Here is a 15,743-nt window from a genome sequence, read left to right on the forward strand (position 1 = left end):
ACCAGGATAAGGAAGCCCGCTCCCCCTTTGCTTCCGTTTTCTCCACATGTACCCACGACCTTCATGGTGGGAGTCACAGAGGTGGCTGACATGGTGTGCATAGGCAATGGAGGCACAGTGATGAGGGTGGGATGCTAACAGCGGCCAAGGTGGGTGTGGTGCCCATGGTGATGGTGCAAAAGTGTTGTGCTTTAGCTCGGCTGGGGAGAGTTCTCAAGGGGGCCAGGGGCACTAAGTGTGGGAGGCCTCAGGCTTGGGGGCCACGCCAGGCCCCTGAAAACTGGCCCCCACAAAGGACCCATGGAGGGTCCTCCACTACTCTTACTTCGTGTCCACTCGGTGGCGGCCGGGGCACACAGACCAGGAGACTTGTCCGCAGTCCTGAGCGTTAACATGGTCACCTGCTCATTACAGATGCGGAAACCAAGGCAGAACAAGTCAGCAGGGAGACCTGCTCAGAGAACTTGGCTTGGGCTCTGAAGACCCCTGTGCTTACAGACCCTCTGTACCCCACCCCCTGAGGTGTGACAATTACGGTGCAGAGTGGGAAGCCGGGTGCAGTCTGGTGGCTCCTGCAGGGCTGGGCTTTGTTCCGTCCGGCGGTAGCCCCGTCTCCGGGCTCCCCGCAACCCCACGTCCCCAGCCCAGCTGCCCCGTGTGGAGCCCGCCTTTTCCCAAGCCCCAGCCTCACTCTGCCCGGAGATGCCCTGCCCAGAGGCTGGTCCGCGCCCAGTGTGGTCGTCCAGGGCGGGCGTTGCCCCTCCAGGCAATGGCCGCTTCCGGGGCAGCAGACAGCTCGCCCCGTCAGGGCTAGCGCAAGTCCAGGCGCCGCCGGCGGTCTCAGCGTAGCCTGCCCCGAGCCTGGGCCGGGTTAGGATGGCATCTTTGGTGCTTTGGCCCCGTGGGTGGCCCGGCCCGCCTGGAGACTTGGGGAGGCGCCGGCGGGCCCTAAGACGCCGAACCCATCGAGTCCGAGTGCAGCGTGACGTAGCCCGACGACTCCGAGGGCGAGCTCAAGAAGCTGCTGGTGCTGCCGCCGCCGCCGCCGCCCGCCGCGCGCAGGCCCCCGGGTTCGCCCCACGACGCGCTCAGGCCGGTCCGCAAGGTCCTGGGACGCGCGTGTGCGGCCGGGCGCGGCCCGGGGCTCCGTTGCGCGCCGCCGCCGCCAGGGGGCGCCGCTTCCCCGCCGGGCTGGGCGCCGTCGCGGGGAAGGGCGCGGACGGGGAAGGGCCCCGGCAAGGCGGGTAGGCGGCGCAGGGCCTGCGGCTCCCGCTCGAAGGCGGTCAGCGCGAAGGCGTCGGGCAGCAGCGAGGCCGAGGCGCAGCGGGCGCCGGGCCCGGCGCGGCGGCGCGGGCTGCCGGGGGGCGAGCCGGGGGCGAGGCGCGGGTCGTCGTCCAGGGCCGGGGGGCGCAGCGACAGCAGGCTCTCGGCCGAGCGACGGCGCGGGCGGAAGGGGGGCGCGTCCTCCGCCAGCAGGCCACCGCGGCGCCGGTCGGGCCCGCCGGGCAGCACCAGGGCGGCCAGGTCCTCGCCAGAGCCCCAGCGCGGTAGGAACGTGGGCAGCGGAACGGCGGCCCACACGTCCGCGTCGTCGTGGGAGAAGCGTCGCGTGGGCGGGACCTGTCAGGACCAAGGGGTTAACCCGGGCTGCCCTCCTGGAAAAGGGGGACCTAGCCTCCCCTCACCGAGCAGGGCCGCCTGAGGTCAGGGACCAGGCCTGGTCCAGGGCACCCTGGTTTGGAGCTGTGAGATCTGGGGCAAGAGACAATCTCTCCAAACCACAGTGTTGTCATCTGTAGCTTGGGTCAGTTGGGGAGAAGTCCGCTTGAGTAGGGTGCTGAGCCCCAAGGAAACAGCACAGGCACCAAATGGACCATCCTCCTAGAGCACCAGGGAACTTGGGCACAGGGGCTGGGGTGCCCCCCATGGGTCCACCTGCACAGGCTCTGTGACCTGGGGCCAGCCCGTCTTGGGAGGATGAAAGCCAGCCCCAGGAGCTGTGGCAGGCGTGAGACGGGCTCAGAGCGGAAAGGCCTTGGAGAGGCCTATTTGCGTCTCCAGCCCTGGCTGCCCCTACCTGCAGGTACTGCATCTTGTCGTCCTGCAAGGGCCGCGGAGGGCAGAACTGGGGCAGGTCCCCCTCCAGGGCAGAGAGCTCATACGTGGCCGTCCTGTCCAGGGCCACAAAGTCACCCCCATAGCTGTAGTCCAGGGAGCGGTCCAACACTAGGTCTGGGGGGATGCCACCTTCCAGGCTGGTTTCTGCAGGGCGGGGCAGAAGCTTAGGGCCATGGAAACTTGGGGGCATCCAGGAATGGGTCCCAGGGACCCCCAGAGACACACGCGTGGCTGGTGGGCTGGTTAACAGAAAAGGAGAAGGGCGGGGTCCTCTATTCAGATCCTGACTCTGCCACCTTTTAGTTGAGGGACTGGGGAAGTCACAGACCCTGAGCCAGTTTCCTCCTCTATGGGGGTGAGAACTAAATAGACACAAGGAGCTGACACTGCCTGGCAGGTGGCAAGGGCTCAGCCCAGGGTCACATTATTACTGCTGGCAGGGAGACAGGACCGGTCTACAGGAGCCCCGGGGCAGTTCGCCAGGACCCCTAAGGTTGGAAGCTCCACGAAACACATTCAGGCTGGAGTCCACAGCCACTCTGTTAACCAGAACGTCTGATTAACTGGAACCCTGGGGGGCGGCCAAGCCAAACAGGGGAATGCCCCGTGGGCCACCAGGCTTGGGTCCTTTAGGGGTTTAAGAACCTCTGGGGTAGAACAAGGGGGCTCTGACAGCTGTTACCCCGCGGACCCCCAGTGACCTCACCCAGGCGCCACTCTCCCTGGGGGGCATTCTCAGACCATCCTCACCGTCATCCGAGTCCTCATCGTTGGCCATGAGGGCCACGCACTTCTCCCAGACAGCCTTGAGGTCAGCGCGGTAGCGGTCGCAGGCCCAGAGGAATAGGGGCAGCAGCAGGGCCTGGGTCACTGAGCACCACAGCACACACAGTGCCATCCAGGGCGCCGAGGCGTCAGCCCGCAGGCTGCTGAAGCTCACCACCTGTGGGCACAGGGCTGGGCCTGGCACCCGGCAGGACCCCCATCACCCAGCTTCCCTTCCCGGCCTCAGTGCTCCCACCTGTGGGGCAGGTCTGAGTGCCCACCTGCCGGAGGAGGGGGAGGGGGAGATGGAGGGGGAGGAGGAGGAGACGGACAAAGCTCTGGGCTCTTGGGCAGGAAAGAGACAGAGTGTGAGGGGAGAAGTCCCTGCCCACCGACAGCCGCTGGTGCCAAGATGAACGGTCACAGCCCCGTGTGTGCATAGCCCTTCACAGTGCACCGGGTAGCACTGGGCATGGCCTCCCTCATTTCACCCGTGACTGCCCAAGGAGGAGGAGGCGTGGATTACCATCCCCTTTTTCAGAGCCAGGTCTCAAGTCTCCCAGTTCAGGGACCTTTCTACCATCCCCGCTGCTCCACAGCTAGTGGCCTCCTTGGCCCTGCCCCTACTCTGAGGGTCTAGACCTCAGACCCCAGAGGTCTAGAATCAAAGCAGTTTCTGGGGGTCAGAGGATCCAACCAGGTGGCCTTTGGGTCACTGCCCAGGGACCCCTCATTCCTCTGCTCCCAGGAGAGTTCATGACCCCACTGAGTGACATAACTATTCCTCTTTCAGAGCAGAAGTGGGCATGATGCAGACATCATGTTGGTTCTTCCATGCGAGCTGTGTGACCCTCAGAAAGATGCTAAACCTCTCTAGGGCTCAGTTTCCTCATCTGTGAAATGGGCCAAGAACACCCCACAGGGTGAGGTAAAGATTCCAGACACTGTACCAGGCCTGCAGCATGGAGTGGGTTCCACAAACGGCCCTGAAGAGAAGCTGGGGGGCCCTTCCCCCACTGCCATTCCCATCTGGCTCTGCAATTTCACACATGCGCCTTCCCTCTATCAGCAAAGGGACTGGGGACACCAGGCCCCACTGCACACAGGAGGACTCTACCTGGGGGGTACCTGGCCCACTGCGGGTGGCGCAGAAGGTCACCCCTGACTATGAGGCTGCCACACCACCTGTCACTTTCTGGAGCTTGTGTCCTGCAGTGGCTCCCTGCCCAGCTGCTAGGATGAAGCCTCTATCTGGTCCGTGCCCCTAGACCCTGCCCTGTCCAGCTCCATAGCCTTCAGGGGCTGGGCTGGAGCCCTATCAGTGGGAGGGCTTGTCTTTGAGTCCATTCTTGGGCTAGGCCTGGGGCACAGCCTCACAGACAGGACCCCAGGCAGCCTCGGTGGACCTTGGACCCTTGCTGGCAGGGTCTTCAGACCAGCCCTCACCTTGACCTTCCTCAGCTCCTGGGATCAAGTCCAACTCGCCAGCACACATTCAAGGCCTGCCCTGCCTCCCGATTCAGGATCAAAGCCAATTCTGCCACACCAAATCCCCCCTCTGTCCATCCTGGGACCTGGACCCACCAGGAAGCCTGTGGCATGTCACCCCACCTTCCATACCCTCTGCATCAAATGGGTCTCACTCAGGTCAGGAGAGGAAAGTCCCCTGCCGTGTGACAAAAGACCCTGGTCTCTGCAGCCACCTGACATGGGTTCAGGTCCCACCATGGATGCCCTGACTTTAGGCGGGTCGTTTGACCTCTCTGAAGTTCAGTTTCCACCTCTGTAAAATGGGGATGATGATGATGCCTCCTGAAAAGATGGGGCGTGAGGATTCAACCACCTCATGCCTGGAGCGCGCCCAGCCCCAGGGCTGCCCCAGAGCCCACGCCCCCCCCCGCCGGGCTCCTACCACCCGCCGGGCTCACCCACCAGCACAGGGAAGCCCATGAGGCAGTCGTATATGACGACGATGGTGGCCACCAGGCCGGTGATCTGCAGCGAGGTCCTGGCGGGCTCGGAGCCGTCGATGGAGGAGCGGCGCTTGCCCTGCGCGTCCTCCACCACGATGGTGGGCACGGTGAAGGCGTGGCGGTCAGCCCGGCGCCCCACCTGCACCGCCAGCGTCTGGAAGAGGGCGATGGCCGTGCAGACCACGCCCATGGCCACGCTGCCGCCCACCAGCAGCAGGAAGCAGACGCCGAAGCCCAGGCCAATCTCAGCCACGATGAAGTGGCAGCCGTGGGTGTAGAAGCGCTCGCTCGTGTCGTGCCAGCCGACGGCGGGCAGCGCCGACAGGATGAAGGACACCATCCAGATGCCCATGACCGTGTGCACCGCCTGCTTCTTGGCGTTGCTTAGCCTGGCATGGGGCGGGGGCAGGACAGAGGGACCTGGCGTCACTCACAGGGTCTCTCCGCAGGCCCCTGGGGACCGGCAGAGGGTCCTCAACTGCCCCAGCCCCGCAGCCAGCACATCGTCACGTGTCCTTCTCACCGAGCCCCTCTGTACCGGACACCGTACACACCCACGTACACCTACACGCGCTCTCGCCCCTGCAACCCCAGCACAGCATGGGTGCGGCACACCGCACAGGGACCCTGTCCCCACACCGAGGGTACCTGTGCGCTCAGGCACCCACGTCCCCCTCTGCAAGGACACCAGCTGTTCAGGTGCACACGGGCACACGCCCAGGAACTCACCGGTAGTTGACGGGCCAGCGGACCATCCACATGCGGTGGTAGGAGAGGGAGGTGACGGAGAAGCAGGTGGCCAGGGTGAGGGTGTAGAAGGTGGAGACGAAGACCTTGCAGAGGCCCTCGTTCCACTCGTAGTCGGGGCGCTGGCGCCGCAGCTGCACCACGGCGTAGGTGGCGATGGGCACGGCCACGTTGAGCATGTGGGTGGCCGCGAGCGTGCACAGCAGGAACTCCAGGGGCTTCCACTTCTTCTGCTTGGCCCCCACGCTGAGGATGCCCCACGCGTTGGCCAGCAGGGAGAGGCCTCCGCAGGCCAGCCAGCCCACCGCGCTGCCGGGCAGCCGCCGCTCATCACTCATGGTGCCGACGGGAGCTGGCCGGCGGCTGGGACATCCTCCTCAAGCCAGGCCTCGGCTCAGAGCAGCAGCCCTCACACGTGGCGGCCTGGGGACACCAGGGGCCGTGAGCATCTGCAGTGGGTTCGGGGGGAGCCAAAGAGCTCTCAGTGACTCTCCCTTGGGCTCCGGCAGTGAAGCTCTTGGGGCTCTTGGGAGTGGGAGAAAGAGGAGGTCCCCTCATGCTCCACTGCCTGTCTGGTCCTGGCTTGGGCGGGGCTGCTTCGCCCTCCTCTCCCCTCTATGGAGCCTCCTGGCTCCCAGGGGATGTATACAGGGGTGCTCAACAAGTGCACATCCCCTCACCTCCACCTACTCCTGGTCAAGGTGCGGCATCTAGGCTTCCTTCCAGGCCGCCTGCATCCTCAGGGAAGCCGCCAGGCCGGGCCCAGGTGGGCGCTGTGCCGCGTGTGTACCTGGTCCTGTCCCAGAACCAGCCGTCTCACCATCAAACTCCCCAACCCTCACGCAGCCCACGCGAGGCTCCCCCAGTGCATGCTGGGGGCCCTCACTTCCATTGGTCCCACTTCCTTTGGCCAGTGAGGACACGCCTGGGGGATGAGCCCCCCGAACCTCCCCTGTGAGGAAGGGATGCTCTGGGGACCACTCTCGTGCCCGCCTTGGGAAAGGGCGGCCTGCTTTACCCAGGTCAGCCCCCAGCAGGCCTTCCATGGCCGTGCGCACCTGGCAGGCCCTGGCACGACCCCGGGCTGGGGGGCACACTAAGCTCTAGCGCACTAGCCCTGTGGCCCCAGCAAGGTCCCTGCACCCACGTCCCACTCTGAAACGGGGACGATGAGGCTTCCTGCAGGGGGAGGCTGGGGTGGACAGACGCCACATCTCTAACGCCTGGGGCAGGCCCGCTCTCACGCACAGTGGCCGCTCCGGATGCCGTGGGCAGCATGGGACCGGAACCTGCCCCCAAGGACAGCCTGTGGATAGGCAGGAACCAGGGACCTAGGACGCGGGGCAGGCCCCATCCTGCCAGTGGGCCAGGCGGTGAGTCCCCCTTCCCAGCTCGGCACGTCCCTGTGCGGAGCGCTGGCCGGTCCCTCTGATGCGAGGCCCCCCCACAGGAGGCCCCTCTGGCCACAGCCTGGAGCAGGTGGCGTGGGGCACAAGTGCAGGGCTAAGTGCAGGTCTACCATGTACGCTGCCCACACTTGGGCCTTCTCACCCTCTAGCCTGTGTAATCTCATTGGCTGCAAATTTGTTGCCCCCAACACAGACACAGCCCCCCAGACACAGCCACATGATCCTTCAGGGACTGTTTCCAGCTTGGGGTGGACAGGCCATCGCAGGCCCCTGGCGCTCAGGACAGGGGAAGTGGCACCTCCCAGCCCGCTGCCAGGCTGCCCTGCTTGTCTTGTGCAGAGTGCGGCCTGAGCCCCACGGACACCGAAGGATCTGAGTCCTGATGGGTCTCATTCATCTCTGTGCCCCTGCAGTGGGCCTGCCCAGACCCCTGACCCAGAGGAGGAGTCTAATCTGGACCACACCAGTGCCCACTAAGGGCCTTTTAGTGGGGGCTGGGGGACTTCTGGGGCCAGGGAACTTCCTTCCCAAACATTAGGCTTCTGCTCGCAAAGCTGCCTCCCCTTCCCCACCCCAGACCCAGCGTGGGAGGTGAGGCGGCCCCGCTGAACCCTCCCCCAGCCGTTCCGGTGTCCAGCGAGCTTCCCTGACTTCAGCATACAGAGGCCACCCGGTGTGGGGTGAAGAGCTGTTAGGCTCCAGCTTTAGCGCCCCAGCCAGTCACGTGACTCAGCTGGGCCTCAGTTTTCTCATCTGTACGTAGACATGATAGTATCTACCTCGAGAAGTGTGTGGGTAGCCGGTAAGCTGTGCCAGGGAAAGCGCTTAGAATGGAGCCGGGCACACAGTAAGTGCTCAATAAATGCTTGCCACATGGATGTCTGTACCAAAGACCCCCCTGCTCACTGAGCTATGCTGTCTCTTCAAGACACTGAGCTCAGAGGTGTGCACGAGCCTCAGACCTGCAGGCAGACGCACAGTCACCCCAGCCAGAACCTGGGACAGCCCAGCTTGGAGGGTAATGAGGCCACAGGGCTACACACAGCCAGGTGGGGTGTCTGGCAGCCTACCAGGGGTCCAGAGCAGGCAGAGTCTGCATGCTGCTGTGGGCCAGAGGCTTACATTATCAAACAGAAAACCGGATTCGGCATGCACCTGGTGGGCTGCCATCTATTTCTACTTGCATCGCGCCGCCTTGGCCGTCAGATTGGGAGGCCTTCCCTCAGAAGCCCAAGCAGGCTGTCTGACTCCTGTGACCCTGCGCCCGGCCCAGCCCACCCTGCCCACCTGTTGATTGCCGGTGCGGAGTGGTAGGGAAGGTGCCACAGGCTGCCACTAGTACAACCCTTCCTGGCGCCGGTTCTTCCCTGAGTCTAGCCGAGCAGTGTCTCACTGCAGGGAAAGGCCCTAGGTCTGTGGGCAGGAGAATGTGCCCTACAAGTAGAGGGAGGAGGCAATCCTCCTTCGGACAGGCACACTCCCCTCAGTTCGCACCCCCAGTGATCTTGTCTGAAGGACTGCCATCGTTCCCATTTTACAGATGGTTAAGGGGAGGTAACCAAGCTCTTAGGTTCCCGAGCCAGGATCCAAACTCCACCCGCCTGACATCAAAATCCTGATGTCTGAAACATTAAAATGCTCGGAAACTTGGCATTTTTTTGTTCCTTGAGCTGAGGTTGTCTTTCTGGGCCTCCTGCCCCTGCAAGATGGGTCCTACTGTCCCCACAATGAAGATGGGAACACTGAGGCTCAGAGCCCAGTGCAGCACAGGGAGGAAGTATGAAGGCTGGCTTTGTGGACTCCTGAGCGTGGTGGTCCTGCGATGGGGGAGGAGTGTCACTGGGGTGGGGTGGAGAGCAAGGTCTCCAAATGCAGAGTGAGAGGCGGCTGGCTCTGCGGAAACAAGGAGTCCCCCTTCCTCCAGGTTGGTGACACCTTCTGTTCATTCTCAATCACAGGGAGCAGGGGACACTAGGGTCCAGACCCCAACACTCCAGGGGTGTTGCCGCCCCCTATTGGGAAGTTTCTCCCGCAGCCCACTCAGGCTCCGCAGCATTTCAGGACTGGGCTTCCCCCTCCGCCTGGATCCCGGAGACGCTCCCTGCCCCCACTCCCCCCAGGACACCGCAGTGCAGGCTGCAGGTGTGGCGGGCTTGGGACCCACAGTACTCTCTCCGCAGGGTCTGCGGGCGGGGCTCCGGCGTGACGTCGCGGCCCCGGGCCAATGAGGCCGCATGGCCCCCGGGCTCTATTGCGCAACAAAGAGAACCCAGAACTTGAAAGGATTCCCGGGCTCAGGCTGCCGCCCCCAGGCTGCTCTCCGCCGGCGCTGCTACCCATCAGTCCCGCAGGGCCCCGCTCGGCCGCCGCCCAGGGCGGAGCTCTCGGCGAGTAGCCTCCACATCTCCGCCACGCCCGCCCCCCACCCCCGCGGTCCCCGCTCCTCTGTCCTCCGATCCCCCGCCCGGCCAGGCGCGCGGTCCTGCCCCAGCGGGGCCCCCAGCTCTGCCCAGCCCCGAGGGCGCGTCCGAGCGTCGGCCGCGAGCCGAACGCTGACGGGACTGCGGTCCCGGACGCCTCCCGACTTACGCTGGGCAGCGGTGGGCCCGGGACCCCCAGACCGGCCATCCCCGCCCCCTGAAAGCAAGCCCCCCGGGGCGGCGCTGCCAGGCTCAGAAGAAGGGGCGGACCCCGGGGAAGTTACCCCGAAGGTCCCCAAGTTGGGGGGAGGGGTGCACAGCCTTAGCGGAGCCCTTGGCCATCGGACAGACCCCGTGACCGACCGACCACGGACAGCCCCTCCCCGCCCAAAGTCCTCCCGCCGGGGGTCCCCTGCCCGGCCGCCCCCGGGCCAGGGCGGAGGCGCTCACCCTGCATTCGGGCGCCCGGGGCTCCAGCTCGCTGCTCCCGCCTCCGGCTCCGGCTGCGGCTCCCGCGCCCCCGGGCCGAGCGCGGGCCGCCGGGGACCGCGTGGGTGGCCGGCGGCGGAGCGGCCAGCGGGCCGGGGCATCCTGGCGGCGGCCGCCCGTGGCCTGCGCGTTCCGCTCGTCTCGGTTCGGCCCCGCCGCCCCTCCCTCCCTCCCTCTTTTCCTCTCTCTCTCCCTCCCTCCCCTCGCGCCGCCGCCGCCGCCGCCGCGCTCCGATCCCGCCGCTCGGCTGGTTGCGCCCGGGCGGCCGGGGGCGGGGGGCGGAGCAGGGCGCAGGCCTCCGCGGGCGTCTCCACGCCGCCCCTCGGACCGCCCACCCCCTCCCCTCGGAGGCGCGGCCCGCCGCGTGTGTCTGTCTGTCCGCGCGTTTGTCTTGTACCCGCGGGGGAGCGCCCTCCGCATCCGCGCCTCCCGGCCGAAGCCCCCTAGGGTGGGCGGCGCCTCCCGCGACGCCTGGATCACGCTTGGGCCTCTCGCTGCCGACTCGGGAATGTCCGTCCGTACTCCCGGTCTGTCCATACTCCCGACGCCGGCTGCGAGCCTCCTGGGGAAGACGTAGGCCTAAGGGGCCTGGGGCAGGAATGGACAGTGGGAACCTAAGGCCGGCGGTGGGGGGCTCAGGGAGGCCTTCCTGAAGGAAGTCACATCTAAGGTGAACTATAGGGGCGGGGCGTAAGGAGGACTTGGGGGCCCTGAGGACTGGTGGCCTCTGGAAATTGGGGAGTCGTTCATGGGGGGGAGCCAGGGCAGGGAGAGGTGAGGTTGGGTCAGCTAAGGATTCAGACTTACCCTCGGGCCTTCGGGGTGGGGGGGTTCCACTGCGGGAATCAAGTGAATGGGCCACTGGGCCGCCGGGTGGTTGTCCCTCCCCCCATGGGCTCAGAAGTGTTCTCTGTGAAGCTGAGACCACGACCACGCAGCTGGGAGAGGCCAGGACCTGCGACCTGGCACCCCTGGCCCTCTCTCTTCCCTCCCTCAGGAGCTTGCCCTCCACTTAGCACTCCTAGCGGGGCACAGGCTGTCACCTCTAGGCTAGGTGGGGAAACCCATTAGTCCCCTTGATGGGGGTCTCTGGAGACCCAAGTCACAAGAGAGAGTGGCCTCTGGCATCCTGGCCTCCCATCCAGTCAGAGGATCCTGCTTGCCTCTTCTAGAAAGCCAGTGACCACACACATCCCGGACGAAAGGCCTCCGGAGTCACTCTGGGCTGCCCCGCAGGGCACTGTCCTGCCCCACAAGTGGGAGCGTCCACGAGTGCCCAGCCCTGTGTCCGGAGGAAGGCGGGCATCTGCTCGGGACTGGACTCGACCAAATGCAGCCAGTGCTGCCTGTACCACTCCATAGCCTGGCTTCTGTGCCCACCTACACCATCTCCTCCGCACCCCAGAAACAGCTGGGGAGTTAGAAGCAGCTTTAGGGGGCCCAGAGTGAGTCTTGGGATCAGGTTTTTTTTTTTTTGGCCGCGCTGCGCGGCACGTGGGATCTTCGTTCCCTGACCAGGGATCAAACCCGCGCCCACTGCATTGGAAGCGTGGAGTCTTAACCACTAGACCCACTAGACTGCCAGGGAAGTCCCCAGGATCAGTCTCATGAGACAAAAGTAAAAGTGTTTGTATAGCAAGATTCCACAATGAAGCAGAGCTGGTAAATGGCGCGTCCTGGGCCACGCACTCCCTGTGTGTGGATTCTGGGTGGTCAGGGCCCCTGATGAGCTCTCCGTGGACAGGCCAGCTCCCTGCCCATGTGACCCTGGTTGTAAATAGGGCACCAGCAGTAGGAGGCTGACACAGGGTAGCTGGTAGTCAAGTGTGGCATTTCTAAGGCAAACAGGCAATCCAGCCATCCAGAGCATGGGCCAGGCCGCTGCCCAGCTGGCAGAAGGCAGCCTGCCCCACGCCTGTGGCCCCAAGTGCACCTCCACCAGCGAGCCCAGCTCACCACGGCCGCCTGTACTCGTGCCCCTGCCCCTGGCTTAGCTGGCTCTGGGGGCAGGTGGGAGATGAGCTTCTGATGGCCACCGTGGGGAAGCCCAGGGCCCAGGCACTTTGGGGCTGGCATGGCCGACTCTGGTTTCTCAGGCCAAGGCTTTGGCTGGCCTGGGCTGGCTTGCCTCCGCACCACTCCCTGCCCAGGGCACCGCCTATGGCCTTCAGGAAGTTGGCACAGGGTGTGGGTGGAGCTGGGGAGGCTGAGGCAGCCTCCAGGGGGTCGGGGGGCAGGGTGGGGCTGCCGTGGCCTGCTGTGGTCTGTTCCCTCCCCCTGCTCCCAGGCAGGAAATAACCCCGTCAGCCAGGACTGGGGCCCGAGACGGATACCGAAGGTCCTGGCGGGCATTTCTGCGCATCTGGAGCCACGTTCTCTCTGTCGGGGCCCGAGGGAGCCCTGCGTGAGGCCGTAGCTGTTGGTGGCCAGTCTCATCCCCAGGCTTCGGGGACCAGCCTGGGTCAGGAGCGTTCTCCCAGGCGATGGTGACCGGGAGTGCTTGGTGGAGGGGCCTTTCTCAGCTGGGGCTGGGGCTGGGGGGCTGGAGTGGCCTTGGCAGCGTATCTGCCCTGAGGCTGCTGGACCAGGTGCACACACACAGCCCCATACTTCACATGTGCACACACACGTGTGCAGAGACGGATGCTGACACACGTGCATACGCGCACACACACACACACACACACACACACACTGCCCCTCGGACCCCCACCCCATGAGCCTTCCCAATACCCCCCCTGCCCGAGTGGCTGGGGGTTCCCACGTCGGGTACAGGGGCCCTGGCACCAGCTGGGGAGGCTCCCTCCAGCAGGATCCCTGCCTCTTGCTCTGAGGTGTCTCAGCTGCCTCCAGGGAGCAGAGGCCAGGCCCAGGGCAGGGCTGCCCCATGCTGAGCTGTGGTCTGGTCTGGCTGAGCCCAGCTCTTTCTGCCCAGCTCCTTGCCTGAGTCCTCACAAAAGCACCCCAGCCCCCATCGACAGGAAGGCCAGTGGGACACCAGTGGGGCCTCAGAGCCAGGACACGGAACCAGGGCCCGGGAGGGGGTTGGAGGGTGGGAAGGGAGGAAGGGGTGCTCTCTCTCTGTCCAGCAAGCCGTCGGGCAAACACAAGTGGGTGCCGCTGTGCCAGAGGTTCTGGGGTACGTGCAGGTACAGGCACCCGGGGGCGGGGGCGGGAGGGTGGCCCTGAGGAAGGGGGGGACCCATGGGAGCCCACAGCCCCCCACACCCCGGGGAGAGCAGCCGCCCAAGACAAGCGACCACCCAGACCAAGGTCCAGCCAAACAGCAGCTTTATTAGTGATGCTGGACTCTTTCCATACCGTACAGCGTGCGCCCCAGTATTCCCCAGGGTTTCCAGGGAATGCCTTGGGGCGTCGGGACAATACTGTGTAGCATTTACACTGGGATGATATAAATAAAGCTTTGGTGTATAGGTTTCCAGGAGAGGTTAACACAGGTTAACACTGCGAGACGAATACTTCACACAACACCAGCTGTCAACGTGAACTGGGTTTTTGGCCAAGGGGTAACTTCTAAATGATGAGACGCTGGGGGCTGCTCCAGGCCCCAGCGGCAGGAGGGGGCGTCTAGGGCTGAGGCTCCGCTTGACCCTGTCGTTTTGCCTTCATCTGCAGGTACCGCCCTTTGCCTTCCTCAAAGCGCTTCTTCTCGTCCTCAGTCTCGGGCTGCGGACCACACACAGAGAAGCAGGCAGGTTAGAGAACCTGTGACTGCAGGCTAGCCTGGGCCCTGCCCCGCCCCGCCCCTGCCCGAGGGCACAGAGAACCCGGCCCAGGCCCCATCTTCCTGACAGCCCACAGCGAGCATCCCTCCCCGTGTCACCTTCCACAGCAGGCCGAATCCTGAGCCCAGCGCCACTTTGGTAATGAACTTCAGCTGAAAATGCAGTTGATGATGAAACGTGGGAGGGGAGGCCTAAAGCAGAGCCAAGCCAGAGCAAGGAAAAGGGGGACCCGCACGTTTGCGCCACTCCCAGGGAATGCCAGCTGCTCTCCGTCTCTGCCCCGAAGGGAAGTGGGGACAAACACGGTGCTGTCTGGGTGACCTTGAGAAGGCCACTTTATTGTACCAGGAGTGAGAGACCACATTGTGGGCAGCGAGCCCTGGCCAGCACAGACGCCTAGGAAGTGGCACCTGGTGTCCTCCTCACCTCTCCTCTGCTGCTTTTTTCCTCTGAGCAACCTAAGAAGCCAGGTCCCCGAGTGACCAGCGGGACTTGGCCAAGGGCTGGGTTTTGCCCAGGACAGTCCTGGCTTGTGCCTGCCAACCCAGCAGGATGGCGAACGGTGCCCCCTCTCACTCTTGAGAGTGGCCTGGCCTGGCCGCTAAGTGGTGTGGCCCTGGCCAGAGAGGTCCACTGCGGCAGCATCAGGGGGTCACTTCCCAAAGCCCCATCTGTCCCACCGCAAAGTTCTCTCTCGCCGCCCGGGGCCAGGGATTCGGGCTTAAAGAGCTATGCGAATTCCTCTGGGATGACAGTGCCTTGCGACACTTTGAGGGTGTCTGAAAGCCAAAGAAATGGGGCAGTTGCCCTTCATCCACAATGACACCAAGCCCTAGCAGCTATTTTTGGCCCAAGGGTTTTACAGACAAATGGTATATTGGCAGAAGAGAGAACGATCAGCCAGAGGATGGAATGTCAGGTCATACCAAATACTTCCTCCCCCTCAGCCTTCTCAGAAATTGTTCTCTAAATGTCACCAGGTGTAAAGCGTCAAACCTTGCGGCTCGGAGCCAGGAGAACATTCGGGTTTCTGAACCACTGCGACCGTGCTTCTTATAGTGGTTCTGGTTCCTGTCTGAAGAGTCTCGGGGCAGACATGGAAAATGGTGGTTTTTCCAAGACACTTTATTGAAGGCCTGCTCTGGTTTCACCTCTGGCTGACTTTTTAAAAATAAAATTTGAGGCTACTCAATTTGACTTGAAACAGCACAGGGAGAAGAAATGTTCTCAGTTTCAGCAGGCAGTTCTAAGCGGGCAAGACCCCCGAGTCCTCCGGCCCCTGCTGCCCAAGGCACCCCACGAACACAAGTCCACATCCTGCTGGGCCCAGCCCAAGGTTTCTGCACACATCCAGGCAGAATGTGCTAGATCGGGGCCTCTCAAATGTTCACGTACGCATGAATCACTTGAGGATCTTGTAAATGTGGATTCTGACCCGGTGGGTCTGGGGGTCAGAGGCTGAGACCCGTTTCTTTTTTTTTTTTTCTTTCTCATAAATTTATTTATTTTTGGCTGCATTGGGTCTTCGTTGCTGCGCACAGGCTTTCTCTTAGTTGTGGCGAGCGGGGTCTACTCTTCCTTGTGGTGTGCGGGCTTCTTATTGCGGTGGCTTCTCTTGTTGTGGAGCATGGGCTCTAGGCACGCGGGCTCAGTAGTTGTGGCTCGCGGGCTCTAGAGCGCAGGCTCAGTAGTTGTGGCGCACGGGCTTAGTTGCTCTGCGGCATGTGGGATCTTCCCGGACCAGGGCTCGAACCCGTGTCCCCTGCACTGGCAGGTGGATTCTTAACCACTGCGCCACCAGGGAAGTCCTGAGACCCATTTCTAACACGGGTCCAGGTGATGCGATGCTGCTGCCCGCAGAGCACTTTGGGTAGCAGGACCCTGGCCCCTCCCCATCTCCATCCCTGTTCCAAATGGGGGACAGCCAAAGCGGCCAAGAATGCAAGGTCAAGGCCACCAGGCTAGAACAGTGGGGGCTTTTTCCTCCCCCTCCCCTATATGGAACTTGCTTGGCATGGCTGAGGAGACCTGTGGCTCCCATCCACCTGCAGCCCGAAGGCACAGCCCTTCCTTAGT

General features: G+C 63.8%; 2 protein-coding genes across 2 annotated transcripts in view; both read right to left on the reverse strand.

Moving 5' to 3' along the window:
- Positions 1-617: 617 nt before the first annotated feature.
- Positions 618-9,954, reverse strand: GPR153 (G protein-coupled receptor 153). Its single transcript, XM_059894599.1, has 6 exons — positions 9,883-9,954; positions 5,586-6,052; positions 4,816-5,245; positions 2,869-3,061; positions 2,078-2,262; positions 618-1,620 (listed from the first exon to the last, which is right to left on the reverse strand). The coding sequence occupies exons 2-6, from the start codon at positions 5,939-5,941 to the stop codon at positions 949-951; spliced, it is 1,836 nt and encodes a 611-aa protein (XP_059750582.1). The 5' UTR covers positions 5,942-6,052; positions 9,883-9,954; the 3' UTR covers positions 618-948.
- Positions 9,955-13,202: 3,248 nt separating this feature from the next.
- The window catches only part of ACOT7 (acyl-CoA thioesterase 7), a 92,808-nt gene continuing 90,267 nt past the window's right edge, over positions 13,203-15,743 (reverse strand). Inside the window, exon 9 of the mRNA XM_059894620.1 lies at positions 13,203-13,608. Within this exon, the coding sequence (XP_059750603.1) occupies positions 13,510-13,608 (99 nt within the window). The 3' untranslated portion in view covers positions 13,203-13,509. The remainder of the gene's footprint in view (positions 13,609-15,743) is intronic.

The sequence above is a fragment of the Balaenoptera ricei genome, chromosome 1 (genome assembly GCF_028023285.1).
Source record: "Balaenoptera ricei isolate mBalRic1 chromosome 1, mBalRic1.hap2, whole genome shotgun sequence".
In the NCBI taxonomy this organism is placed as follows: Eukaryota; Metazoa; Chordata; class Mammalia; order Artiodactyla; family Balaenopteridae; genus Balaenoptera; species Balaenoptera ricei.